General features: G+C 41.0%; 1 protein-coding gene across 10 annotated transcripts in view; it reads right to left on the bottom strand.

Moving 5' to 3' along the window:
• The window catches only part of PATJ (PATJ crumbs cell polarity complex component), a 142,999-nt gene that overhangs the window by 21,485 nt on the left and 93,688 nt on the right, over nucleotides 1–27,826 (bottom strand). For all 10 annotated transcript variants that reach the window (XM_085231934.1, XM_085231937.1, XM_085231935.1 and 7 more), the window contains 6 exons: nucleotides 26,968–27,059; nucleotides 19,674–19,746; nucleotides 16,387–16,479; nucleotides 12,312–12,383; nucleotides 11,724–11,841; nucleotides 11,156–11,289 (listed from right to left, as the gene is read on the bottom strand). In XM_085231934.1, the coding sequence (XP_085088060.1) occupies nucleotides 11,156–11,289; nucleotides 11,724–11,841; nucleotides 12,312–12,383; nucleotides 16,387–16,479; nucleotides 19,674–19,746; nucleotides 26,968–27,059 (582 nt within the window). The remainder of the gene's footprint in view (nucleotides 1–11,155; nucleotides 11,290–11,723; nucleotides 11,842–12,311; nucleotides 12,384–16,386; nucleotides 16,480–19,673; nucleotides 19,747–26,967; nucleotides 27,060–27,826) is intronic.

Genomic DNA, 27,826 nt, shown 5'->3' with positions numbered 1-27,826 from the left:
TCTTTTATTGTTACCTCTGTTTTAAAAATGGCCACCTAACTCTAGTCAACAAAAGAGACTTCTGTCTGAGTGAAAGCCAACAGGGCTTTCACAGTGATGGATATTTTTACATGTATTTTGTCACCCGAGGCTGATCATGGGTAATGTTGGGAAATGCTGAGTCTCAGGTTAGAACTTCAACAGCACACTTTGCTTTTACTCTTGTAAACACCTCCGGGCAGAAGGCATTTAGAAATTGCCAAGAGAACACAAAATATTGACCAGCTTACCATGACAGCATCACTGAAGGGAGCACATAAACAGGAGGGGCAATGGCTGTTTACGAGGGTGGATAGTGATAGGACAAGGGGGAATGGTTTTAAACTAAGACAGGGGAGGTTTAGGTTGGATATGAGGAGGAAGTGTTTCAGCCAGAGGGTGGTGAGGCAGTGGAACAGGTTGCCCAAGGAGGCTGTGGATGCCCCATCCCTGCAGGCATTCAAGGCCAGGCTGGATGTGGCTCTGGGCAGCCTGGTCTGCTGGTTGGTGACCCTGCACATAGCAGGGGGTTGGAACTGATGAGCAATGTGGTCCTTTTCAACCCAGGCCATTCTATGATTCTATGATGCAAGTCAGGCACGCAAGGACAGTGGATGAATAAGATGTTCTGAAGAAAAATGGCATGTGATGGCGTAACAGCAGACTGGGCATCTACACAAGAAGGTTAATTCAACCCTTTCAGACTATTTAATCTGATATTTCCTAACCTCTGAGCAAGGAACTTTCAATCTCATTTCTTAAAGTTTGCTTTCCACCTGTGATTGTTTTAAAAATGGTTAAAAAAAAAAAAATCCCTGAAGCTACCAGCTTTTGCATTAGTAAATGTAAAACCACACATACCTAAAGCTTAGATTTGGGAACCTCCAAATGTTATCAGTTTGAGTAATCTGCATCATCTATTTGCAAAGGCAACAACTCTACTCTGCAGTTCCTGCATGTGTTAGAAGCCAGACCTAGAACTAAAAATACATATGGCATGAAAAGGTACATTCCTATTCAGCCTGTGCCTACCCTGGAAGGAAACACCCAGCTGACCTGCCAAAGTACTGTTTTCTCAAAGACTTTGTTTTCTTTAAAAAAAAAAAAATAGTTGTAAGAGGCTTATTGAATCAATTAAAAAACAGAATGAAGAAACATGCCTGCAGTGGTCCATAGCATCAATTAGCCTTACCTTCCTTAGGTTATGAATTATGACAGAAGACGCCTTACCTCTGTTATTTCTGGCATCAGCTCAATACATATTTAACCCAGAAGTAGTGTTTTTCCATTGAATCTAGTGGGATCTGGACAGACTCTGTTAGTTTTGATCACCCATGACAAATGGCTAGAAATTACTGATGTTATTAAATATTTTTATTGACATCAATATTTTAAAGGAGTTTGAACACACAGTCAAGAGACGTAACATATTATTCCAGCCATCTAACTACTGAGCCCCAGTCTGTAATGCCAGATTGGGGCTGTAACACTCATCTCAGTGCCTTAGAAAACAAACTGGGATCTATCACGACTAAGCCAATACAGAACATTTATTTGAAGGATGGGTTCTGGTAGTTGAACATCTGCAGCTCCTACTTACTAGCTTCAAACTCAGTGTGCTAAGAATCTTGACAAGTCAAGACCTAAGTAGTTAAGAAAAAAAATCAATCAATCAATCAAATGGAGAGGGAAGGGAAATGGTGTCAGTGTCCAACTGGAGGCTGTATGTTAACAGTGGCCATAGACAGATTTTCTCTCACATCCTCCACTCACTCCCAGTTACGTACAGATCAAGGCAGCCCATGATACAGCTTGTCAGAGCTGCAAAAACTGTTAGTGCAGGAGGAGGAAATAAAAACACTCTTACCATATCAAGAACACTGCTATTTAAAGAAAGATATCTTGTTGCTGAAAGCATACGCTTCGTAAGGTTTACAAATACGTTCCAAAACCTACAGCTCTCATCTCTGTGTATTTTGACAAAGACTCTTCATTAGTCTGGCACCATTGTAAGAATCAGGAATTTATGCAAAGTTTAACATTTCCTGTATGTGAAGGCAGGATGCACAAAACAACCAGGGCAAAAAAATCAGCATGATTTCATGCTAAACAAAGTTCATGCTTGCAGGTGTAATCCAAGACTACCTGACTATGAAAACTTTGGAAACTGAATTAGAAGGGAAGCTGTCTGCTACTGCTGAGCTAACTATTGGAGGCTAATGAAATGGAAGGGCCTGCAGTTCAGTGGAATGAAGCTGAATATACTAACGCTATCTACACTCAATTGCTAAAAACTCAACCAGAGTGGTTCTAAACCACAGCAAGAACCTGGTTGATAAGTGCAGTGCTTATCAAACGCGCCCTGCAGTACATTAGGCAGTGCTTTGGAAGGTTCAGGTTTGGGCTGTGGGACAGCCATGCCCCACTTGCTATTGCTTTACCAGAATATTATGTTTGTTGCACAGCCTTCTTGCAAGCAAAGGGCAGGGAAAGGAGCCCCAATTCTCACATTGAAAGAAGAGATTTTTGGCTGTGGAAGGAAAGGCAAGGGCCGAGAAGCAGTAGAGCTCTTGATCAACACCATGAAGAACAGCTTTAGTGAGGAGGTAATGACTACTGAACAGTGAGTGCATGGCTGCTAAATTTTGCAAGCTTGCCTATCTGAGAATCTACTCTTGGGAACTGCAGTGCATAAAACACACAGAGTGTGATCTACATCGTGTTTCCTTCTAAGGGAGGGGAACAGCACTGAACTCTTGGGGAATCTGATCTCAAACTCCCCCCCAGCTGTGGGTATTTCTTCTGCTTGATTTATAACAACTTCGGAGACCTGGCAGGGGAAGGCTATCAACTCACCATCAGCAGAGAGCACAAATAGAAGCGCTCCCATTAAGAATTACATTCAGTGAGAGTGACAGCTTAATCCCTGTATCTTAAATGTCGAGAAGCGCTAAGGCAGAGACCTCAGGCAATGATCATGTAGCACTGTCTTAATTGAACCTTGGGGAGAAAGGTGGCAAAGTCAGCTTCCTATTCAGGAAAACCACTGACCAAGCAAACTTTAAAAGCCTGGAGGACCATAAATAGTGCTGAGGAAGGCTCACAAGCTGTCTGGATTTAGGCTGAGACTGCTCACACGTTCGCTGCAAGTTTATTGCATCTGAGCCAGTTTCTTCTATGCAGCCATCCTGCAGAAGGACAGGTTTGCAATGCAGGTGCCCTTTTCAATGGAAAATCAACCCCAGGCCTGGGTTGTTTGCAAATGCTGGGAGCAGACAGTGAAGGAGTAAATGGAAGCAAGTAACGAAGGAGGTTCAGCAGTAAACACTGGGTATTTTGATGAAGTGGTATCATTTGATAAAAGGTGGAAGAGTACACAAGAAGGGAAATTTCAAAAGAATTGGGGCAGAGAAATCCCCATGTAGCTGACTGAACCTGAGAGAAAAAGGCCTAAATTCTGCCTATCCCTTCTCTATGGCTTCATGCCATAGTAATGAATAGTTCTTAACTACTTCAGATCATTCATAACAAGCTATTCCTTTAACTGAACTACTATTAACTCGGAGTTTGCCTTTGCTCTGCTACTTGTCTGAGACCCAGCCATTATTTTGACAGGATCAAAGGCACTTCACAGAAGTGAAGTGAACCACTACACGTGGAGGACTGCAATAATCACCAGCACAAAACAGCAGTGAGTAAGGTGCTCAGTTGGAAACAAGTTGTTTTAAAATCCCAGACTGTGCTTTCCAAGATGTGCTTTTTAAAGTTGCAATCATTAGACAAAAACCAGAACAGTCATGGGCGTAGAAACCAGATCCATCGCTCTGTCCCCTACGGCTGTAAGGCTCTCTCTGCCACCACAGGCACCAGCAGCCATTTGTCCCAGACAACAAAGCACTGCATGGAAAAAAGGTACGTGTCTCCCAGAGCAGACACTTCTGAGCACACAGATGGCTAATGCTGAACGTCCAGATCAAAACAGCGACAGTAGGTTTTTGGGAACCTTCATTGCTGGGCAGTGATGGAAAGCAGGCAGAGCAAACTGTTGGGACTGTATTAATCCTAAGTGCCTGGATTTCAGTTTGGGCTGCAGTTAGGTGAATGCAATCTTTCCACTACCAGAATTATGGTATGCAATAGAAGGAAAAAAGCTTTCTGTGTGCATTTGAGTACTTTCCTGAGGAAGCAAAGAAATAAGCTACATAGCATCCTGCAAAAGATACTTGCAGAGTTAGTTGACAAGTTGTATTTTCCTAAGCTACTATTACACATTTTCAACAAATTTCCTACATAGCTACAAACGTTACACTAAATTAACTTTTAGTACAGATAATAAAGTTACAAGGGCTTTTGCTGACTACAGGATTAGACTTATCTCTTTCCCAGGGCAAGTAAAACGTCATTAGTTATTTCCTTTTCAACTTTTATAATACTTTGTCCAGAGCAGTAAAATTGTCATTTCGTTTTTACAGGCTGGTTCACAGATAAAGTAGAAATCAACCAGTTGCATAGGGTGTTTTGCTGAAGAATTAGTCCCATATAAGCATCTTTCAGTAGTCAGAATAAAGGCAGCTGCTCCTTACTTGCAGGCACAGGAAATTACAACCATTCTGATAGGATCTTCCACTTGCAGATCAAAATGGAGCTTAAAAGACAGCAGCTCAGCAACAAAAGCTGAAGGTCAGCTCAAAGCAAATCACTTGACTTCTCACAGAAGTTTACCTAACGCTGTGTGCTGCGTATACTTCTTTGCAGCACTCAAATATTTTGAATCTGCTAGCATTCACAAACCATTAACAGGCACCCAAAAACCCAAGCCAAACACTACCGTAATAAAACAGACTACATAATGTAAAAGTGTATTACTGTGTTAATGTAAAAATGCTTTACCGCTGCATGATACTGAAAAACTTCTCTACTCAAGGTCAAAACAAAAGGTCTGTTTCCCATTTAAGAACAAGCCCTTGCAAGAGATGGCGTTCACTTGCCAACTTTCATAAAAAAGATTAATCCACAACATCAATATGAATATAATTTTTCATACTAAAATACAGATTTATTTTAAGGAAGTGGATAATATTTGTATTACATTTTATAGGCCCCTATAGTTACATCTGGTCCTTATTTATTTAAATTTTATTCAGCTTGCATAATATTTTTGCTTACAGTTATATTCTCTAAGATCAGAAAAGCTCAAACCTGAAAATTCAATGGCACTATTCATTAACATTCCTTCGGTCTGCAGTCATAGACATTTGCAAGCTCTCCTTTGATTCTGAAATAATAAAACTAAGGTAATAAGATGTTTAGTGTAAAAATATATGACTTAAGTCAGAATGATAGAAAGAGCTATGTTTCTATGAATCACATGCCAAAGCAAACCCAAGTTTTTCAAAAAGTATACGTGCTCATTTTAAAGGGAATAATAAAACACAGAGCTACATATTAAAATGTTAACTCTCTCTCTCTCATTATTTCATTAAATAAAAAAATATGAACATTTACAGTGCACTGTGCATAACACGGGATAGAAAGGATGCCTGAGATCCTTCAAGACATGAAGCCCAAGTCAGTGGTTTCAAACGCCAGCAAACAAGATACCCCTGAAGTCCATTTTGATATGTCCTGCTGCTTTTGTATATCGTTAGCTTAAATGTTATGGTTGATTTACACTCCTGGAAGACACCAACTTCTTCAAGCAAATCGTTGCTAGCCATACAGTCAGCCCAACCATTGCCAAAGATCTATCAAATATATGATTTGCAAAACTTACTGCTTTAGTTCCCATTTGTGATAACTCATGTACAAAGCACTTCGGTTTTTTCATGCTGTGCAACATAATGTCATTTTTGGAATTATGATGAATCCATCAATTTCATTTTTACATTACCCAACCAGGAGTCAAAGCAATTCCTCACAATTTCAAGCTAAATACGTTTATCACTGTCAATAAATTGTCTTCTAATTCATGTCAGTGACAGCTGACAAGTAATTGAATGTTTTTCCCTCCCATCACAAACTTTTCTCCTACAATACCCAAGTCACGATAAAAACAAAACAAAACCTTGGAACTCCTATTATCAATTTTTCTTCTCTTGCTCCATTCACTGCGTACTAGATTTAACAGCATCATTCTCTATATTGAATGTACTGATGAAATCCTCCTGAGGCCAATGTCTTGCTTTTCATTTGTGGTTACAAGGTAAGCATATTCCACTGAAACAGTTCAGTGTTAGTTGGACTTGATGGCTGCATGAAAAGTTGCTCAAACTTTGACTGTCTGTAACTAATGGAGCTATTTTTTGCCTGAATATAAATACAACTGAGATTGGCAGGGGAGGAGGAGGGGAAAGAAAGCCCAACCGATGGAGAAATTGTTTTTTAGTAATGGAGAAGTCACATCAGTCCTCACATTGAGGTATATCTTCACTGGTGAATGTGCAGCACAGCACAAACCAGAGACAGCAGACTTGACTCTGGTGTTGGTAACAGCCTGTTCTTGGCAGCACTGAGATCCTAGCAGTGTAATTAGCCCTCACAGCTCCAGGGGCAAACAGTGAGTCCTGACCACCTGCAATTTAAAGTCACTGTTTTCTTGATTATTCCCTTGCCCTTCCTTAACAGATGGGTTTATGCAAGGTATGACTCACCTGAACTGACAGAATAAATCTAAATATTCTCCTGTCAAACTGCATCCCAACCATCACTCCCCCTGCTCTGCTGCATGCCAGAAAGCCTCCTGGGCTAGCAGAGGTCATTAGGAAAGACTTTCTTTTCTGACTCGTGTTACCAACTCTTACAGCAACTAGCATTATAGCTGAGCACAGGCATACCCTGCTGCTTTTTGGATCGTGGCTTAAGTTTTCCAGGTTCCTGGCTTTGTGGACCACTTTATTTTACAGATGGAATACCTTAAAGTCTGTTAATTGCCTTAAAAATACTTTTTATTAAAGCCAGCTGAAAGCAAAAGCAAAAAAAAAAAAAAATATATACATATATATCAAAGCAGACAACCCAGAACAAAAATTCTACACAAGAAGTTTGTCGTCATCTTCAATAAAAAAGATACAGGATACAGATTGCTTCTTTTTATTCCTTCACTGTTGCTCCTGTAAGATACCTGACTGCCTTCCTAGCTCCAAAGAGCCCTTAGGTTACTAGTCCTATAACACATTTTTCCAATTTATATTCCATCTTCAGCACTGAATTGTGGCTTTAAGCCCCACCTGAGCCTGCACCTCACTCTGCACACTCCTCCTTTCCTATGGTTTTCTAACTCAGCCTGAGGGGAATGTCCATGCACCAGCCTCCATCAGCCCCAAATGCCCTGTGACATGTCTGAGCACCTTCATCGCCCAGGCAGCACACAGAGCCATAACTACGAGTTATCAACTTGACCATTACTTAATAACCCAGCTGGAAGCAGAACAGTGCTCTCACCTACCTGTTTTTATCTTAGAGTAACGTTTTTTCCATATGCTGCCAAGATTAAAGTCCTTTTTAATTGACAATTTAATTTATATAAAATCATAGAATCATTAAGTGTGGAAAAGACCACAAGGATCATCAAGTCCCACCATCAACCCCTCACCCATGCCCACTAAGGGAAAATTTCAAGGCAAGTTGCTCACTGGCCCCGACATGGCAGCATTCACCCACTCTGGGATGACAATGGGGTTAGGATCAATTAGTTCCACACGCAATATGGAGGCGTACAGAGACAGCTTTCTTAAATGAACCCTCAATTCTCTGAAAAAAGAAAAAAAGCAGAATAACTAAGGAGCATTTCCTAACATGCCATTTCTGACCACAGGCCCCAGAGTGGGACTGCCCCAGCTCAGAGCCCTGCTTTGCTGGCCCAAAGCTGGAGGCCTGCCCGGCGCTCCAAGCAGCACTGCACGAGGTCAGCCATGCTCCTGGGGCCTGAAGGCCTGTGTCCCATGGCTGGAGTGCCTCAGGCGCCCTGGGAGTGCTGGCAGCTGCCAAGTGACAGTGACACTCCTGTCAGGTTTATGGCTGCTATTTGCAGCAGTGGGACTGACAGGCTTTTATAAATCATTCAGCCAAGGGAGGGAGAGGGCAGGAGGGTGTCCTGGGGAGCCGCATTTGAGCCCCAAACCTCATTTTGGGATGTATTTTTCTTTTCTTAGGGGGAAGTTTTGTTTTTGAATTCCCACTCAGAGTAACTTTTACAAGTTTTACAAGTTTGATTGGACTACAACCAAATAAAAGACGACTTCTCACAAATGGAAAGCCCTGTACTTCAGCCAGCTCTGCTCTGCAGTTTAATTGCTTTAAAGAGAGGCCATGTGTTGTGCTCTCTCAGGGGTAAAGGAGAAGGTGAAAGAAAAGACAGTGAAGGAAAAAATAATATAAAAACAAAACCAAAACCCCATCAACCCTCAGAATAGAAGGAAGCAGGATCCCCAGCAGCCTGGAACTTGACCCCATAAAGACAAATCCCCAGGACAATCCTTCCTTCCTCTTTTCTATGAGCACATCCCTCCAGCTGATGCTCCCCTGCTCTCTTCTAAACACGCAGTCATAACCCTTCGTGGTAAATACATGCAACTCAAAAGGTTTTGCAGGTTTAATGGGATGGTCATCTTCTCAATAGTAAAACATTTTACAGGGGTTGAACTATCACTTTCAACCTCCCAAACAACTCAATCTTCCTGCTCACAGGCTGTATTTTTCAAGTTGCTACTTGATGACTTTTGATGAAATTCTTAAGGTTATGGCTTAAAAGCCATATTCCGTGCTTCGTTCTGATGTGCCCCTTTTGCAGGCTGCCACGTTTATTATTCCAAAAGCTGGAACTGTTTAAAATAGATCCAGAACATTCTGAAGTGAGCTGTCCTATCACATATGAACTGCTGTTGTGCATCAGTGCTGACTACCAGTAGTCAGTTATGCATTTTTAGATTGAGTGCATTTGAAAACCACAGCCTCTCTTTGTCCCCAGCACCGACAAATGACTGGAGCTGGGTCTCCTCATCCTCCAGCAGCTGCTTGCACACCTGTACAGGTATGAAATAAAGATACTCCAGTGGAGAAGGAGTAAGACACAGGTGTCTGTGTCTTGTTTTCTCACAAAAGAGGAAGGCAGAACAAATTTCTGCAGTTGTGCAGCAGACACAGGCATCAGCCCCACGGACTTGCCACTACTCTGCCCTCTGCCTCCAGTGGAACATGTTTCCATGGCCCTGTCGTGGCATCTCATCTCTGTGGTCTGTGTGCACTGAAGCGTAGGAGCATGAAAGACAGCAAATCCCTCCTTCACGCCTCCAGAAATAAGCTCTGAGAGGTTCTATTCCCATTCTGACTCCAATTTGACAATTCCCATTTCAAAAAGTACCTTTATGAACAAACAAACAAACCTCAAGCAAACCCCAAACTACTGAAACTTATTACAGCTCAGTATTAACTTCATTGCACTGGAAAAAACTGTGGGTCTTGGGTATACAATTTCTGTCACATGACTGGACCTTTGGAAGTGATGAACTTCCACAGCACTGCTGCATAAGCAAAGAAGCTTTAAGTCAGTTTATTTTGCCTATTTTGAAAGTGAAATACATCCCACCATTTAAACGATGGAGAAAAAGAAGAAAAAAATAGATCGCTCAGCATCAATTATCTGTTTTGTTGTATTTCTACTCTAGTCCAAGAAACCCAACCAGAAAATTTCTTAGTCTTGATTATCATCTTCTTTTACCTCTTAACCTCTCTCCATTCTGTTATATAAATTATTTCAGATTTTTATCAAAGCTTTTTGACTTCATGGCAAGAATAACCCACACCAAATCTCAAAATAATTTGGGAGAGACTGGCAGTACAGGACAGTGATGTTGATCCCACCATCACACATCCCTGGCAGCCTGTTTTGAGAACAGTTTGCAGGGACTCATTTTGGGAGGTCTTATAATGCAAGAATGAGAAACGTTGGAACTCAGACGTCTCTCCCCCATGAGTTTCACATTTACTGCATAGACCTCTTAAATAAAAACTCCTACAAAGACACTTTAATGATTATGTAATGAAAGCACAAAACTTAACCAAAACCACTTACTTAATTTGAAACTTTTGCATTTTTCTCATCTGCTCTGTAAAGAAGGTATTTGTAATTTTCATTTATTTATATGAAAATCTCATGAAAGACACGTACCAGATTGTGTCTGACAGACTGCCACGTATTACTTCCAAATTCCAGTTAAATGAAAAAAGCAGAGAGATGATTCATGCTGAAACTCCTATTTGAATTTACTCAGCACTGAGGAGCTAGATAAAAAAGAGACTAGATACAAAACGGTGCATTGCTGGACAGAGTGAAAATTGTATAGGCTGATTTAACCTTCAGAGTAACTCAGATCTATCTCCATGTGAAACAGTAATTCATTTGGTCTCCACGTAGTCAGAGACTTAGATAAGTGGGATGGCAAGCTGAACCTTTTCCAATTTCAGCTTTCATGCTGTAGAAGATACAGCCTACGATTTGCAAAAATAAAATGACTTTATTCCTTACACTTGCTTTTTCCCTTGATCTGGAAAAAGATTATTGCATTGCAACTATTTAAAATCTGTGCCTGCTGACACTCAAAGCATATTATTATTTAACGATCAACCAACATGATATTTTGGGGAACAGTTGCAGATAACAAAGCGGGTCTATTGTCCCAAATCTCTCTGTGTCGTGGGATTCAGAAGAACCCAATAAAGACCCTCTGAAACAGACATGTTTACTGAAAGGAATGAACGTGACATTTAAAACTAAGCTATTTAAAAATACAGCATCTCCTAAATGGAGAGAGGAATCAAAACATCAACAGCAGAGGCAGAAATAGGTTTAGCGTAACTAACTTGCTGAGTTTACATTTGAACTGTTATATTTTAAAATAGACGAAGACAATTTCTTTTCTTGAACAGCATAGCCAAGGTCAGATTAAGCTTGAAGACACAGAATTACTACAGAAAACAATAGATAGAAGGCAAAGTCATCAATGTGATTCCGAAGATTGCAGTTTCTAGTTTCTCCTCCACATACTGACCAATTCATGAGGCTATTAAGAGACTAATGGCATAGTTTCTTTACCTCTTATTAGTTAGCAGGGACAATAATATATCAGTTCAACCAGCTCACCAGTGGAGTGTCTTTCCCTCCAACAATGCTGAGTCCAAGTCCTGATCGACCCTTAGATATCTCTATAGTCATCTCCTGTCCAGGAACAATAGGACATGTTGCTGGATCCACAGGCAATGGAGGTGGTAAGACATCTAAGAATGCAAAAGGCAAACGAATAAGTCACACTATCAGACAAGAGAAAATAAAACAATTTAAGTAGTCATATGACAGCAACTAGTTAAACTCTCTTGTTTTGCTCTTCATCCAATCTAAGCCAACCTTGAAGATTATGGCGAGTCACTTTTCAAGTCTCGAAATTAGAACAACTCCAGCTCTAGGAGTAAATGTTCAGAGAATATGTCTGGGAGGACATTTAATTCAGATATGATCTATACAACTCAGATAACAATAGCAAGGTGTATTCCAGTCAGGGTATATAAAGCTATTTCCCAACACTATAGAAATGCCAGGATGTCTCAGATTATCTTTATTTTCATTAAAAAAAATGAGTAACACCTTCAAAATCTTGGATTAGGTATTAAATACATACAATATCACTGAAAAAAAAAAAAAAAAAATTTCGTACTGCGGTTTGTGATTTCTGTGTCTGGAGAGAGATAAGTTGGTGCTGACACCAGGGATATCTCCTGCAAGTTGGCTGGTACTTTTGCTGAAGATTTGGATTGTTTCATCTGTTTAAGGACCTAAAAGTGAAGCACAGTGGAAGCACAAGAAATCAGTTATCAAACACAGAAATGCACGTTAAGGACCAGATGTCTCCATGATTAGCATGTCCTACTAAATCCACCAAGTCAACAGGAAACATAATAAGCATAGGTGATGAACTGAAAACATTCAATTTAAAAATAAATGACAAATCAGAAAGACTGGATAACTGCGCTTCCAGCAATGTTTGTGTAGGAAGCTTGTGTGAACAGAACTTCACCCTTCTCAGTGGTGCCTCTCATGCCAAATAACTGCTTTGTTTATTTGAACAAAGAACATTCCTGACATTAGCCTGTCTGACTATTCCAATGTACTGAAGGAGAAGGAAATTATTTTTCAAGTCCCATCTCTCTCAAAAATTATTTTTGTATTTCTCCAGTTACCCCTCGTCCCCCCAAAAATCACACAATCTATGGCTAAGTCCAGCTCTCTAACATAATACACCTACATTTTCTGGGAGCTGCTCCTCTACTTCCAACTGATCCACCAACACCGGTTTGTCAGCTTTATACTTCACATCCTAAGAAGTCAAAAAAGAAAGCAAGGTGTAATTGAAAATGTAATATTATCTTAAATACAGTATCTTCCAAAGCCAGAAATGGCTATTCTGGTTAAATACAGTGACATTTCATCATCACTGGTGCACACTTTTAGTGCACACAGCTGAAGTCCAGAAGTTAGAGAAGTTACTTAGAAAAGAATTAAGAATTACTAGAAATTACTGTGAATACAGAGATTAACAAGAATTACTAAAAATGCATAACATTTTTGAAGTGGATTTTCTGGGAAGGGATTATCCTGCATTGTTTATATTGTTCCTGAAAAACATGGAACTAGAAAGGAGATGGAAGTACATTCTGTGGAGTGATGGGATCAGCCATTCCCATGTGATATGGAAACACACAGGTACAGACCATACAGTGCCTATAGCTGAAAGGAACTCAAAATGATCTGTTCTCTCTTTTTTTTTAATTGCTTCTCAGTACAGAACAGAACATACTGCTTGTACTTAAATAAAGCAACTGCTTACAATGCATAAAGCATGTCTCAAATGGAATGTCTCAAACAATGGCACAATCACAGGCACCACTTGTATCCTAATTTCTTTCCACACTCTTTCAGTACACTAAGGAACATTTTTTCTTCTCCAAGTGTCTCCAGATAATTACAGTGTCCTCCCTTTGTTATTTCTGTGCCAAGCCTGGGCCACTTTGATCACAGCATTAGATTTGGTTATCTTACCTCACATTAAAAGCACTGATAAACAAATTTTCTGAAAAGCTGAATACTAACTTCAAAAGACAGAGATATTCTGCAGCTCAAAAGAATTTCTAATTAAGATGACAATTCATACATAAAATAAATCAAATTTTAGGTTACCAAGCTTGGAAATACTGGCCTTGTTTCCTGTTGCCATATTACATTTAACCACTCCAAGCCCCATAGGCTCGACTCCTGATTTTTTTTCTTGCTGTGCTCATACAACAGAAACTGTTACCCAAAGGGATAATAAAAAAAAGTGAGGAAGACTGATCTTAATCTCATGTTATCAGGAGTATTGGGAGAGAAGTGGGAAGATTGCTTTGTCACTTAATGAGAGATTGTTTTAATAAGCAATACAAAATAATTCCATACTTCTCTTTTCCATTCTGATACACAACTAAAATGTGAAACTTCATCTTTAAAACCCTCTAATCCTCTCCACTAAAGCTCAGACTATAATGGAGGCATCTGGACAAAATGAAGAAATTTACAGCCACTCCAACACTGCACTGCACACTCAGCAATTGCCATAAGCCTGTGACCCAGCTGGCTTAGTGGAATTCATTTTCCCAGCTACATTCAGAAGCATTCTTACAAAGCTCCTCCTCTTTGTTAGTGCATCAAGAACACCTTTTCTGTTTGTCTCAAGGACAGATTGCTGTTCAAGTTCAGATCTTTAAGCAAAGTGAATCCACCCCCCCTCAGTGATTATCCCACCGGCAAGTGACGCACACGCTGCCAGGACATGAGATGTTTCAGAGCACATACAATGGCTGTTCAAGCCACTTTCACCTTCATAAAGCTAGAAGTTTTGAGAATCACCCCAGGCCCCATCTATTGATTCCCTCCAGCACCACCGTACAGAAAGCAGGAGGGCAGCAGTGCCCAGAGCACCATGGCCTGCTATCAGGACACCTCAAACAGCAGCTAATAAGCGTGCAAGCTTTGCCTAACGCTTCCATTGGCTCCAGTTCAGATACAAAGTTGTTTTCTTTCCCCTTCTTATCGTCCAAGTCTACAACAATGTCCATTACATAACTTTAATAAGTATAAAGTGATGAAGTGACAACAAAAAGTATCTCGGGAGAGGCTGACAAATTTATCAGTTGCACAGGATGATAGGAATACTTTTTTTATTGCTGCTGTCGCTTGGTGAGACATCCTGTCTGTGCTCTGAGCTGCATGCACTTGCAGAAGATCTGCTGATAAGCACATACTTTCTGTTTACTCAGTGAACTTGATCTCACATGTTGACTTTTACATTCCTGATTTATCCTGACATAAGACTGAGAAATTCAATAACAATGGTGAAGCAGCATCAGCTCCAGTAGCAGCCATCAATCTATGAAAAACAAGGCACTGTTTTCTTTCGCCCCAACAGCCACTAAAAGATTGCAACAGAAGCCTCTCTTCCTCAAAACACCTCAAAATCTTGTGATGCAATTGCAGTGTTGAAGTCTTAATGCCACTATGACTCCGAACTCATATCCTGCTGCTCTGATGAGTCTGATGACAACCAAATTTTTTCAGCATTTATGAAAATAAGATGGGCTTTCTAGAAATATTTGTCATGTAATTTGAAAATCTGACATTCAGAAGCTTGTCTTCAGTAATTTCATCCATTTATGCTTTCAAATTAAGGGTTGGCCCAACTAAAGCCACAAGGTACTGAGCAGTCTCATTCACAGGCATTCAAACACTTGTCTAGACCTACCTCCCAGTCCTCAAGTTTTGGTATCTATTTGTTAAACGGAAAAAAAATATATAAAAATCAATACATCACATCTAAGCAAAGTGCCGAGGAACAGAGGCAGAGCTGCGCAGCAGCACCAAGACTGGCCTCCTGGTCTTGCCAGTGACCCGGGGCAGCTTCCTTCCCTGCTGGGCCTCTCATTTCTATTCTTTCTTGCTTCATATCAAGCCTGAAAAGAAGCTGCCAATATTTTCTGTGCCGCCTGCTGTCCCAGTGGCATCTTACCTCCATGCCTATCTTGGGTTGCTGCACTTTTTTTCCATTTTTATTTTTTTGTACTAAATTCATGTTCCCTCCATTATCTTTCAAAAAACTGCACAGCACCATATCCTACAAGAAGAGATTTTTTTTTTCCAATTTATTTTGCATCTTTTTTTCCACTTTAGTCCATAACCCATCATTTCTTTTTGCCAAGTTGACTAAGTGCAGCAATAAAAGCAAGTGAATTGCACCTACAAGTGAACATAAGAAAACTCTTGATTCATTTATATCTCAGCCCAAATGAGGACCTCTGAACAAAGCTAAGGAATATTTACATAAATAATTCAATTTATCCGCAATTCATTATGAACATGAACAAATTCATTTTAAAGTTGGTTAATTTTGATACTCAAATATTTACTTGTTATAGGACACTATAAATCTGTTCACCACATAAGAACATGGTGGAGCCAGAAGGAATTAGAAAAAAAAAGTTAGGAAAACAAGTGTCAGTTTTCCATAGTGAAGGACTGCACATACAAACTGTGCACATAAAGCAAGTCTCAGAGGATGCTCTCCTTGCAAAAAGGGTGAGTGGACTGCTGGGAATAGATTGTCTCAGCACATTGTATGTACCTCTAAGTTAGTCACTTCTCAGCACGTAGTTTTCCATTTTAAACTTTCAACACAGAGTCCAAAGAAGAGATTAAAACTGAACCCTGAAGGACTTTCAGATTTCTCATAATGCACAATCCTGACATACTAAACAACAGCAACAAAAACCTATCTGTATCAATGAGAAGTTCAGTATTTATTACAGTGCATACTGACAGTAACACATTAAATCAGAAGTTATGGGCTCAATGCACAAATTACTGATAGTAACTCTATAACTATGTTATTCAGGAGGCAAGACCAGATTATGATAACAGCCATTTTGGCCTTAGAATTTATGAAGCTATGAATATAAATAAGAAAATGATTTACAGACCATATATTTGTCACACATGGATAGCAAGAGTGGAAACCAAACCCCCTAACAGAGAAAGAGCTCCAGAGACAGCCAGAACACTACATACAAATACTTATTTCAATATTTTAACAAATTATACTGAAGTCACAACTCATGAAAACATGCAATGAAACATATGCTATGTATGTAAAGCGAAAGATTTGATTCTGCTCTTACACATATTGGATATTATTTTACAGAAGTGTGCTGTAACACTCCAACCCAAAGGCAGATAAAAAAACCGAAACAATTCTAAGCTGTGGTTGTTACTGAGTATTGATTTAAGTTGCTTACAGCTTTGTTGGGCTCCTCATCAGACAGGCTTTTCATGACAACGTCCAAGCTTGGGTCTTCTTCACTGCTTGGGGTCTCAGTGCAGCCGTGATCCTGGTAGAAAGGAATGAAAGCAGTCTTTAAACAGAGCTACGAACCCCCATTACAGCTAAATTAAAAAAAAAATGCCAATGTTGCCTTTCTTTTTGTTTTTCTAAACAAGTAGCAGCATGAAAAAAAAATAAAAAATAAAAAAATCCACAATTAAAGCATCCTAATGTCAGAAGACAAATAAGCGATACAGGTTTTGAAAGACAGACCTCAGTCTGCACTCAGCCAGCCCCAAGTACAATGAGGTAGTCTGATAGCAGCACCCAGCAGCAGATCTGGGTCAACATTCAAGGCCAGATCAACCTGGAAGCTTCCTCCAGACCACTAGAGAGGGGACGAGTTTCCCAAATGCTCAGTGTGCTGAAGGAATCCCACTGATCCTTCCTGCCTGCTGAGCGGGTTGGCAGCATCAGGACCAAGTGCTCTGCCCTGGAGGAATCGCCAAGGCCAAAGTCTCTCTACTCAGGGCACGTGGGCACCATGCTCAGCAGGCTTTAGCCTGGAGCACTGTCCTCCACCTGAAGAGCAAATGTCACCTCAGGATTCAATTATTTCTGCGCATCGCTGAGAGAATACTGAGAAGAGCATTCAGAGACAGCTGACGGAGAATGAATGAGTGAAATTAATGGGGAAAATACTGATGTTGTTAGGCCCAAGATGTGCTCCTGAAGCTCCTCCTGCATAGTCTCTGGCTTTCAAAAAATCATAGAATGGCTTGGGTTGGAAGGCACCTCAAGGATCATCAAGTATCGACCCCTGTGGCTGGGGGCCACAGGGCTGCCAGCTGCTAGATCAACTACTAGAGCAGGTTGTCCAGGGCCCCATCCACCTGGCCTTGAACACCTCCAGGGATGGAGCATCCACAACCTCTGGGCAACCTGTTCCAACACCTCACCACTCTCTCAGTCAAAAACATGCCCCTGACATCCAATCTAAATCTCCTGTCCTCTAGTTTAAAACCATTCCCCCTTGTCCTGTCATTATCTACCTGCATAAAAAGTCATTTTCCCTCATGTTTGTAAACTCCCTTTAAATACTGGAAGGCTATGAACACGTGCTGCACACATGCACTGCATCCAAGGTGTAACAGGTTTCTCTCTTTCTGAAGAGACCTCCGCCCCGTTCAGAACTGCAGCACAACATCTTGTACCACCAACTGAACGGATTACGGACGCAGCAGCTTTCTGATGGATGAAACATTTTGAAAACTGATCTTTGAGAGCAACGAATAACGTACTTTGCTTTTGGGAGTATGCCCACAGCATTACACCACAATGTAGTCTTATCTCGTCTTTCATGCAATGAAGTTAGGTTTATTTTAAGACTTATTTACTATTTTGCATTTTTCATATTAGAATGCCTTAATGAATACAAAGAAAAGATGAAGAACAGTATATGGTACCTATGGCTCCCTGATACACATAACATTAGTTATGCTATTTAAGATGACCTGATTAGATTCACATTCAGCCTATGATAAATATTTACTGTGTATTTCAAGATACAAAAGCACAGTCAGGCTTTCTTAAGACACAAACAGCTGACAAAAGAAAGCATTGTCAAATTCTATGCAACGAGAGTGTCTTTGGGGTACATTTATTTCATTGAATAAAAAATGCCAAACTGAAAGTAAAACACAACATTTACTTCTGAAAACAGAGGAAACGCATATAGTAAGAGCTTGCCAGAAATGCACGAAGCTCTGCCCACGCATCCACCTTGAAAGGCAAACATTGCACATAAGACTGAGCTTTTTTGCTTCCACATGCTGGGAGAGTCTAATTACAGTCTTTTGGCCACAGAACAGCATGTGACTAAACAAAGCTTTGTGGTCCATCCCAAAGACACAAATATTGAACAAAGCCTGGAACAAATGCAGGTATTAAGGAGTCAACAAAAACGGAATGAACTCGGGCTCTGTTAATTGTAGAGTAATTTGCAATCCACCAGCTGCACCTGGAGCATTCTGCTTTGAAGTGGAAAGAAAAGCCAAAGCACTGCCCCAAAATGACTCAGATCCAAACAAAACCTGAGCAGCTCTCTCCCAGTACAGTGCAGCTCTGTGTCTGTATGGAAGCAGCCATTGGTGCTAATACAATCCAGAAAGCAATAGCAAACGTGGGACCAGGAAAAGCATCCAGCACTGCTGAGCATGGCCTGGTGCTGCAGGGACACAGTAATGCCCACTGAAGTATCAGGAGTTTAGTGCACCTGAATTTGTCAACTCAAGGCAAGACGAAACCCCAATTGAATTATACAGCATCTTTTGCTTTGTTAGTGCAAATAGAAATAGAATTAAAAAGCAACAGTAAGGCTAAACATGTGCTTTATCTATAAAATTTAGTTACACTGTATTGAGATGTCAAAATGATAATAATGGGGTGACACTGCAGGGATTCATGATGCACAAGGAAGCAATCAGCCTACACTGGGGCTGAGACAGCAAGAACAGTAAAGAAAAACACTGCTAACATTACCACGCTAAGGCAGTTTCTACACTGGAAGATTGCACGCTACAACAGAGCATGGAAGCTCCCTGCTCATCCAGCCCTCGCCTGCTTCTACAGCAGAAAAATTTGGTCAGGAAGGAGCAAGAGCAGCGCTGGGGCACAAGGTAGAGCTGTGGACCAATGCTCCTCATTCTGCTGGGATTGGTTCAAGATGCTCCTGGAATGGAGCCATGTATGCAGTGAACTCTTCACCACTCCTTGTTGTTGCTTACCCCTACTTCATTTCTAGTGCTCCATGCAGAATATTCACAGGGAAACAGAACACAAAAAGTGTGAGATTTTCCCTGCAAAATATTTATATTCTGTAAGAGGATATCCATGCTCCAGGTCAAGGACTGCTGCTCTAGCCTGCAGAAAGGAGCAGGACAGGAGACAGCAAAGTTTTCATTCAGAGACATCTCCTGCACAGCAATACCCTGATTAACAGACGTCATTACTGCACGCCGGTTCTTTCAGTAATGATGAGAACAATAAAAAAAAAAAAGATGGGGAAAACACACCTAGTAGGTCAAATTCTTATCCAATGCATTTTATGATCCAGGGTATAATTAGACAAGGTGCTTGAATTTATAATGAACTGGTAATGATGATTAATCTATCTAATTAAGCAACCCCAGATTAAAACAATAACATCAATCCCCCAAATGAAAAACAGCAACAGAACAAGTCCCAACCCACAAACCTTACCTCAATAGAAGGGTGGGTGCTGGTAGGCAATGGGAAAGGAGTAACAGCCATCTGATTGACTGCATCTTCATTTCTGTACAACAAACAAACAACTTATTACAAGGTAAATCACAACGGCCAAATGTTTCCTTTGAGTTGTTTTTGCTCATTAAGAAAACTTTATTTCTTGCATAAGAATTGCTTCTCATCAGAAGTTAGAGTCTAGAGGAGCATTTCATTTTTGCTTGTGTTCTTTGCTAGCATATAGATTACATCCCTTCTTGGGACCACAGAAGTTTCAGCTGGGAGATCCTGACACTGCAGTCTTTGGAAATCTAATTTAATGTGGATTATCAGAGGATGCAGCTGGAATTTATGGTCCCTACATATCAATAGGTGTGCTAATGCTCTGTTAGCCTCTTCTAATAATGTCTTTACTTGTTAACTACTTGTTTAGGCTGACCAACATTCGCGCTGCTTAAACATTAAACCTTCTGCCAAAACAGACTGCTTTCCCTTTTTTTTTTGTCTATACTTGCTGTGGTCTTTTCTAAAAGACTCAATACAAAAAGTCAGACAAGTTTTTACACGAAGAAGGGAAGACAAAACCTGACTTCCCTTATGAAAGAGAGCATTAATTTCCAAAGATGCTTATTACTTATGGCATCTTCTGCACTGACAGGACAACATCTGATTAACTTTCAAAATCCTTTCTTATTCAAGACCATTCTGCCTTGCTAATGTTCGACCAGCATGTGCTTAAAAACGCTTTATAGAAATGCCTGAAAAAAAAAAAGAAGTGTCATTTTATCTCTCAAGAGTTAAATTCATGAAGCTCGCACGTTCTGATTACTGCAAGTCAATGCCATAAATCAATAGCTCTCAGCAGAGCAGCGTATGGGAAATTCAATCACAGGCATTTGACATGATAAATCCTACAGGCAAACGCTGGTGAATTAATTTACTTATCTTCAACCAACCAGCCACACAATTCAAAGGGATCCGCTCTGTGTTGCTCAGCTCTGTATGGGCTCCCAGCTCTCCTCCTGGCCCTGCTCAAAGGCTGCACCACGAGCAGAACCAGGCCCGGGGTGCACACACACGTGCTCAGGGCCATGCAGAAAGCTGAGCAACACCCAGAATGAAGCCCTTGAATTTCATAAGCATTTCAGAGTCTCCAAGTTCACCTTGCTCCGTAAAGCACATTAGACAAGGATATTTTTCTTTCTCTTATGTTTCGGTGACATCAACCTAATGATATCGCTGTTCTAAGCCGTAAGAATAAAGCAGCAAACGTAAGGTGTCTATGAGACCAAGCAATTATTGAACCGTACAAATTTTTCTGACAGCACTTTATTTGGAGGACAAACTGGGAAAACCAACACTTCCCTAGCATTCAACACGGGCTACACAACTTGCAGTAAGCAGCAAAGTTGGAAATAACAAGGTACTATAAACCTGCGTGAGAAGTATCATTCTGAGAATTATTAGACATAAGCTTCACGATCTGCATGACAAAGGAGAATGTAATTAATACAAAATTTGTATATATACACAACGTTTTTTGGTATTTTTCTTCCCCCCCTCATTGCTGGGATAACATTTTTTTACAGCTTTAAGTGGATGGCCAATTTTATTCCAAGCAATGACAAAACCCCTTACAGTCATCGTTCCTCTGGAGGAAAAAAAAAAAAAAGAAAGCAAAAATTAAAAAAAAAAAAAAGAAAAAGAAAGGTTACAAAATATCTCAACTTGTAATCTCCCCCTGCTAGGGCTCCTCATATTTAAATACTTTAATGCTGCTTCAAAGGAGAATGCTTCAAAGCTGAATCAAAGAGTGAATGTATTTTAAAGCGACGGAGCTAATAATAAATTGCTCTTTCTGCTCTCCACTTCCCTAAGTGTCCTCAACTAAAACATGAATTTATTTACAACTAAAAGGAGCGATCGTTCCCTTTTGATGCTGGAGCAGACAGCTCAGACGTCTGAACATCACATTCAAATTACAGTAACTGCAAAAAGAACATTTGATATATTTGCCAAGAGCTGCTGCTCAGGCGCTCCCCTCCGTTATCCACAGAAACAATAAACATCCCCTGCTCTCGTCCAGCCCTTACCCTGGTTTGTACAAAGCACCAGGCAGCAGCCCTCCCCTGCAGCTGTTTCTATTTCACCAACTCTGCATAAAGCAAATGGGGACAGAATTCAGCACCCCTTCCATAGATGCTTCCATTGCTTGTAGCCTCTGAGGACGAGCCTCTGAGTGACAACGGGGAGACCTGGCTGGAGGCTGAGCGCCCACACCATAAACACAGGAATGCACGGCTTTCCACATTGCAAAAGCAACCTTTTGGCAGCAATACCAAAGCAGGGCATGAGTAGCAAAGGCCCTGTAAAGGTTACAGAGCTCCTGCACTTACAGATTTACTTGCTCTAACTGCCGTATCTCACTGCATTTCTTTTCCTTCCAAGTCTAAGCGGAACCCCTGAGCGTTCCTTGTCCATCCTCAATGCCCAATAGAACTCAGGTTTTGCTTCACCTGATTGCATCTCTGCTGAAAGCTTTCCTTCTAAAGACAATAACCTGCAGCCAGAGCCTCAGCCAAATTCAGGTTAATTTGCTCAGAGGATGAACATATTTGTAATTGTTGCATTCAGGTTCCCCACCTTCATTTGAAAACATTTTCTTTTTTTCTACTGGAATGACTCGTGTTTTTCTTGGTTTGTGATGGTATAGCTCACTGCTACAGGGTGCTAAAATACTTGTTAAGCACACTGAATGGCATTCATCTCCTGTCTGAAGCTGAGCATCTCATTCGAGATATCATCCACACTTCCTAAATAACCAGTGTTAAACAAAACCAACCCCAAGCCAGATGCACTCCAAAGGGCAAGCCAGCTGAGCAGGCTGGGAAGAACTGAACTCTTCTCTGATGGTTCCTGACAGCTGCTGTCTAACAGAAGTCCAGGTGATTCCCTGACGTCCAAACAAAGGGAGATATCCTCCTCCCCAGCTAACTTCAGCTCCATAGTTTGTCAGCTCTTAAAAAGACCATTTCACAAAAGCTTGAAGCTGGTTGTGAATGCTGTTCACAAGTACAAAGAATGCCTAGAACTGGGAAAAACAAAAACAAACAAACAAACAAAAACCCACAAAAAAAACAACCCAAAAACCCCAATAACTTTGCATTAAAACATCTTAGTTAGAAGAGATCTGAAGAGCAAGTGAGGGGAATGATGCTCGTCCAGCAGTGTCAGGACTCCCTCTGGTTGTGACAGCTGTGTGCACACAGACATGTAAGTTAATGAAAACCTAGATCACCCACATCCTACTTGTTCAAGAAAGAAAACAGAAATCAGTCTGAGGTCCCATCTTGTGTTGCCTTTGTTTTCCTCCAGGAATCATCTCTTTGGAAAAAAGAAGAGTTGAAGACTGAAGACGCGCAAAATTCTCCCTTTAGCTGGGTCAAGGCAAGATGTTTGCACTGTGCATCATCTTGGCTCAGTGACCAAGTGGCAGCGATGACTGTCACGCAGCCCTCACCTCAGCCAGCCAAGGGCAGGCTGGATGGGGCTCTGAGTGGTCTGGTTTAGTAGGAGGTGTTCCTGCCTATAGCAGGGAGGTTGGAACCGGATGACCTTGAAGGTCCCTCCTTCCAAACCTTTCTTTTCTGTGATCCTCAGAGCAGAGATCTTTCCTTTGCACATCACTATAATAACAAGAGATTTGCCTTCACAACTACACCTAGAAGTGGAAGGAGGGAGAAAAGGACAGATTGGTGGACCTCCCTGAGAAACTCCAACCTCATCATCAGAAAGCAGTGACCAGGGGACAAATCCCTGCAGTGCAGGGGAACAACTCAGGACTGTTAACAGATTGTATTTAAGTAGGCAAAATTATACAGTACTTTACTCCGAAAGCATTTTTCATCACTGCATAAGGAAAAAAGGTATACACACAGTCACAGAATTGAACACAATGGGATAATGGTCTGAAATCAGCGGTGTTCACTTTGATTCAAACATTCAAACTATATTTGATCTGCTTATTATACCAGCACTGAAGCACCAGCACAGATTAAAGGCAGTTAATTGAGCATGGACAAAACACCAAGTTTGCTGAATCATGGAATTCTTACTGCAGAAGAACTTTCTGATAGAAACTGGTTCTCCTACCCCAAATGCAAAATCTAATGGTTTTATTTTGCATCTTAAATGGATGAACATTTAACATGTGAACCAAAAATTCAAAGGACACAAAACCCATTCTATTTTGGGAAGTAGGGCATAGAGACTCCTACAAAAAGTGAGTCTCTGTGAGATGACTGCAGCCTGCATTTGCCACAGGAGCATGGAAGCTAACGTGGTGGCTGTAGGACTGTGATCAGAAATGCCACTGGACACTGGGTCAGAGCAACACCTGAACAGAGCTGTTTTATCACATGAAGACCGTGCAGTGCTTGGGCATCTGGTTTGGCTGCCAGACTGGGTGAGCACGTTAAACATCTAGAATTTGTTCCTGTAGAAGGCTATGAAGCATGAGATGCACTGAATCTTAAAAAGAGGGAAAAAGTGACTAACTGCAGATCCTTTAGATGCTATTACAAACTTCTGTAATTAATGAGACCTCTGGGAACCGGTGCTGTGTTAAGACCTATATTTTGGAATCTGGTCAAAATCAACTCTTTTAAATAGCCATTGTCAGTTTAATTGAGGAAAGGATGCTCATAAAGCAGAGTGAGAAACCCTGAAATACAAAGGGACGGCTGCGATTCTCACAATACTTCTGCACTGTCTCATCAGCAAAAATTTCTGGAAAGTGTGAATACAATCATAACACCACCTGAGTATAAAAACAAATGCGTGAAGACTTTTACAGTGCAGACTGCAATTGGGTTTTTTTAATAGAAAGTCAAAAAGATTGAGGACACCTATTTTCCATGCCTCTCATCGACCCCTCCCTCCTTGCATCTCCAATAAAATCTATTCAACGACACGTATTACATTTCCCATAGAAAGTCTTTTATTTTTTATTTTTTTATTTTTTTTACGCCCAGGATTTTCTGTGCTTCTTTTGTAACCGATTAGGAACTTGGTGAAAACATCCCCCTGCCCTGCAAGTGAACCAAAACATCAGGAATAGGAAACTCCTGACACAGTTTCCTGCTTCAAAGCAAAGCAGCAGCTTGCTTATCACAGAACATCCTTCATTTGAAGAAAGTAAGGCCCCAGGATACAGGAGAAAACACTTTTTAGTAATAGATAGTCCAGGAGTCACACCAGTTTTGCTTTCATGCCCTAGATCAGCTCACTCAAGCACTCAAGCAGGAACTTTTCAGCCTGCAAAAAAACGAGTTTACGGAAAACTGATCTATTCAGGCCTTATGTTGTTGAAATCAGAATATGAATATCTTCATGAAGACCAGACCCAACTCCCTGTTAATTCCTGCAGCCTACATCACTCTGCTATGGTGAGCTGCGGCCTCTTCTCACCGTGTGTTCCAGAACGCAATTTAGCTTCTCAACGTTACAGGCCTTCTACCTTTACAAGGAAGAGGAATCAGTAACAGCACTCAAGAGGAAGAAAGCATTACTTCTGCTGCAAGGGCTCCTCCTTGTAATGAACGTAACGGTATCCTGCTCTTTCCACACCATTAAAGCTGAGGGGAACACATCTGAATCCAGCCAAGCAGCAAAGTGATCAGGAACGCTCTCAGCTGGCTGCACTCAGTGCTCTGCTCTCATCTGGAAAGCTGCAGCACGCATACATGGGAGAGATGGATGGAGACCCACGATGCCTGCAGCTCCTCACGTTTAGTAGAGCTGGCACCACAGTGCATTAAGTAGTGGCATTTCAGTACCTCCATTTTAGATTATAGTTTTAAAATGGTTTGATGAAGCAAGCAAAGACCTCTACCAAACTGCACCTTGGGCAAGACTTCTGCAATTGGCACAGCCTTGTGTTTATGCATTTGATCACACCCATCCACTTTGAGGTCTAAATTGTAGGAGTTGGAAGCATCAAGGCTCATAGAATATATTCACAAGAAAAACCTTCTCTCCTTAAATTCAGTTTTAAGAGAGACAAGTTAGCTCTGGTGAAACTTTGATATCCTCCTCTTACTAAAAGCACTGTTTTTCCTTGCATTCTAGACAGTGCTCTAGTTACCAACAGCGTTCTCTCACAGGGAGAATTTCCTTTCACTGCTGTTTGAATGGCTGCTGGGGTCAAGTGAGCAGATTTGTCAGTTGTCAGTGTGCTCCAATGCAAGGCAGAGAGCAGGGACAAGATGCACTTTCTTTGTAAGTGTAAAGACAAGCTTATAGCCTCAACAGCAGCATGTATGACAAGTTTTTTTAAGTGCTAGAGAGAGCGACAAGAATTATCCAATGGTATTTCCAGTATCTATTAATTATGCCTGTCACAACAATTTTATGCTTTGAAATTCACTTCTATATACAGAACTTGGGAAAGGGGAAATATAGATAGAACTAACATTGTTTTCACTTCTTCCCATATCCATGGGAGACTCGAGCTAATGAGCACGCCCCACTGCAGCCCTGCAGAGCCTGACCCTCAGCAGGCAGCTGCTGCTTGGGGCAGCAGGGCAGACTCACCAGAAGCCCACACTCCCAGTGCTGCCTGACAGCACTAAATTGAGCCTCAGGTTTTGGTTTCATACGTTTTGCTTCTGCCTCTGGAGGTTCCATACCAGACACATTTTCCATATGCAATTAAGTAATGGTGAGTGAGTTGTTGTACATGACATTTAATTTTCAATAGCTGGGGAAAGTAACACGGGAGCTGCAGGCAAGACCATTAATCTCCTCTAGATCCTCTGTGCTGCCAAGTATAGCAACTCATTCTTCACCAAGCTAATGCTGCTCTTCCATCATTTCTGTGTATGCTGTATCAGACAGAGCAATGCGAGTAAATGTACACATTTATATGCATTCATCCACAGATTATTACATTGTTCACAGGTAAGCTGAGTATGAGCAAAGAATATAAAACAATATCAACTATTATGTATAGACTGGTGAGAAGACCGCAGTAATAAACTGGAATGGTTGAAATTGATGGTGCCAACAGAAGCCACTGCTGGAACAGCGGCATTCATGAGGGTCCAATATATTAATGTTGGACCTTCAGCAGTCCTGAGATGAATAGTCAAGGAAAACCTTCATTTCATTCCACAGAGAACTGAGCAAGTTCAGCAATTTCAGAACAGGCTGAGTAGGTCAGTTATATGTGCAGATATGTAACAGAATAGGCTGAAGTACGAACAAATGTTTTGATGAGAACTGTTCTTACCGTATGAAAACTAGCTTGACCTTTGATGGGGCAGTCTTAATTATTGCAGAAGCATTCTGATGACTTCTTCCATACAATATCTGATTGTTTATCTGTTCAAAGGAAACAAAAGTTTCATGTAAATGCAGTTCCAAAATAAGTATGCATAAGGCACAAGGACAAGGAAACAAGGTGCTAAGAAAATGTGGGTCGTGAAATACAAATCACAAACCTTCTGAGGCTTTTACAGACAGGAATACTGCAGAAGTACTGATAGATAAACTTACCTACACAGTGCTGGAGAGACAGAAACACTGGTGTTGAGGCACTAAGAGCTCCTTTTGGGCACAGCTCAGCTGCAGAAACACCATATGACAAACACACAACAAAGGCTGTCACCATCAGCCAGCCACAGGAGGAGGATGAGCTGCAGTCTGCAGCTCAGAAGCAGCACTAACACCTTCTCATCAGGTTTCTCATCGTTCCTTTTAAAAGGCAGGCACTAGTTAGATTTCAAGCTCAACCTCCTTCTCCTGCTGGTTCCAGGACGGACCACAGAATTGCACAGAATTGATTTTTAAGAGATTACATTTTCAACATCATCGACTCTAATATAATCAAAGAAAAAAAATTCCACTGTATTAGCAGCAAAGCGTTCCACATTTTATTCTAGACCAATATGAAAGAGTAACCAGCGCAGAGCTAATTTAATGCTATTAGTGACCCACACCTCACCTGCAGGTAACCAGCAGTTCAGGAATTAGACGAGACAGAAAGGATAATTTCAGAATAGACCGCATTACTTTTGCTGTGAGCAATCAAACACCTAACCACTGCAACAAACACCAGGTACTGCTTTGGATGTCATTTCTGAGCCAAT

Source organism: Meleagris gallopavo, chromosome 10 (genome assembly GCF_905368555.1).
Source record: "Meleagris gallopavo chromosome 10, MGAL_WU_HG_1.1, whole genome shotgun sequence".
Lineage (NCBI taxonomy): Eukaryota > Metazoa > Chordata > Aves > Galliformes > Phasianidae > Meleagris > Meleagris gallopavo.
Note: the sequence above shows the minus strand (reverse complement) of the source record. Positions and strands in the feature narration are given on the sequence as shown.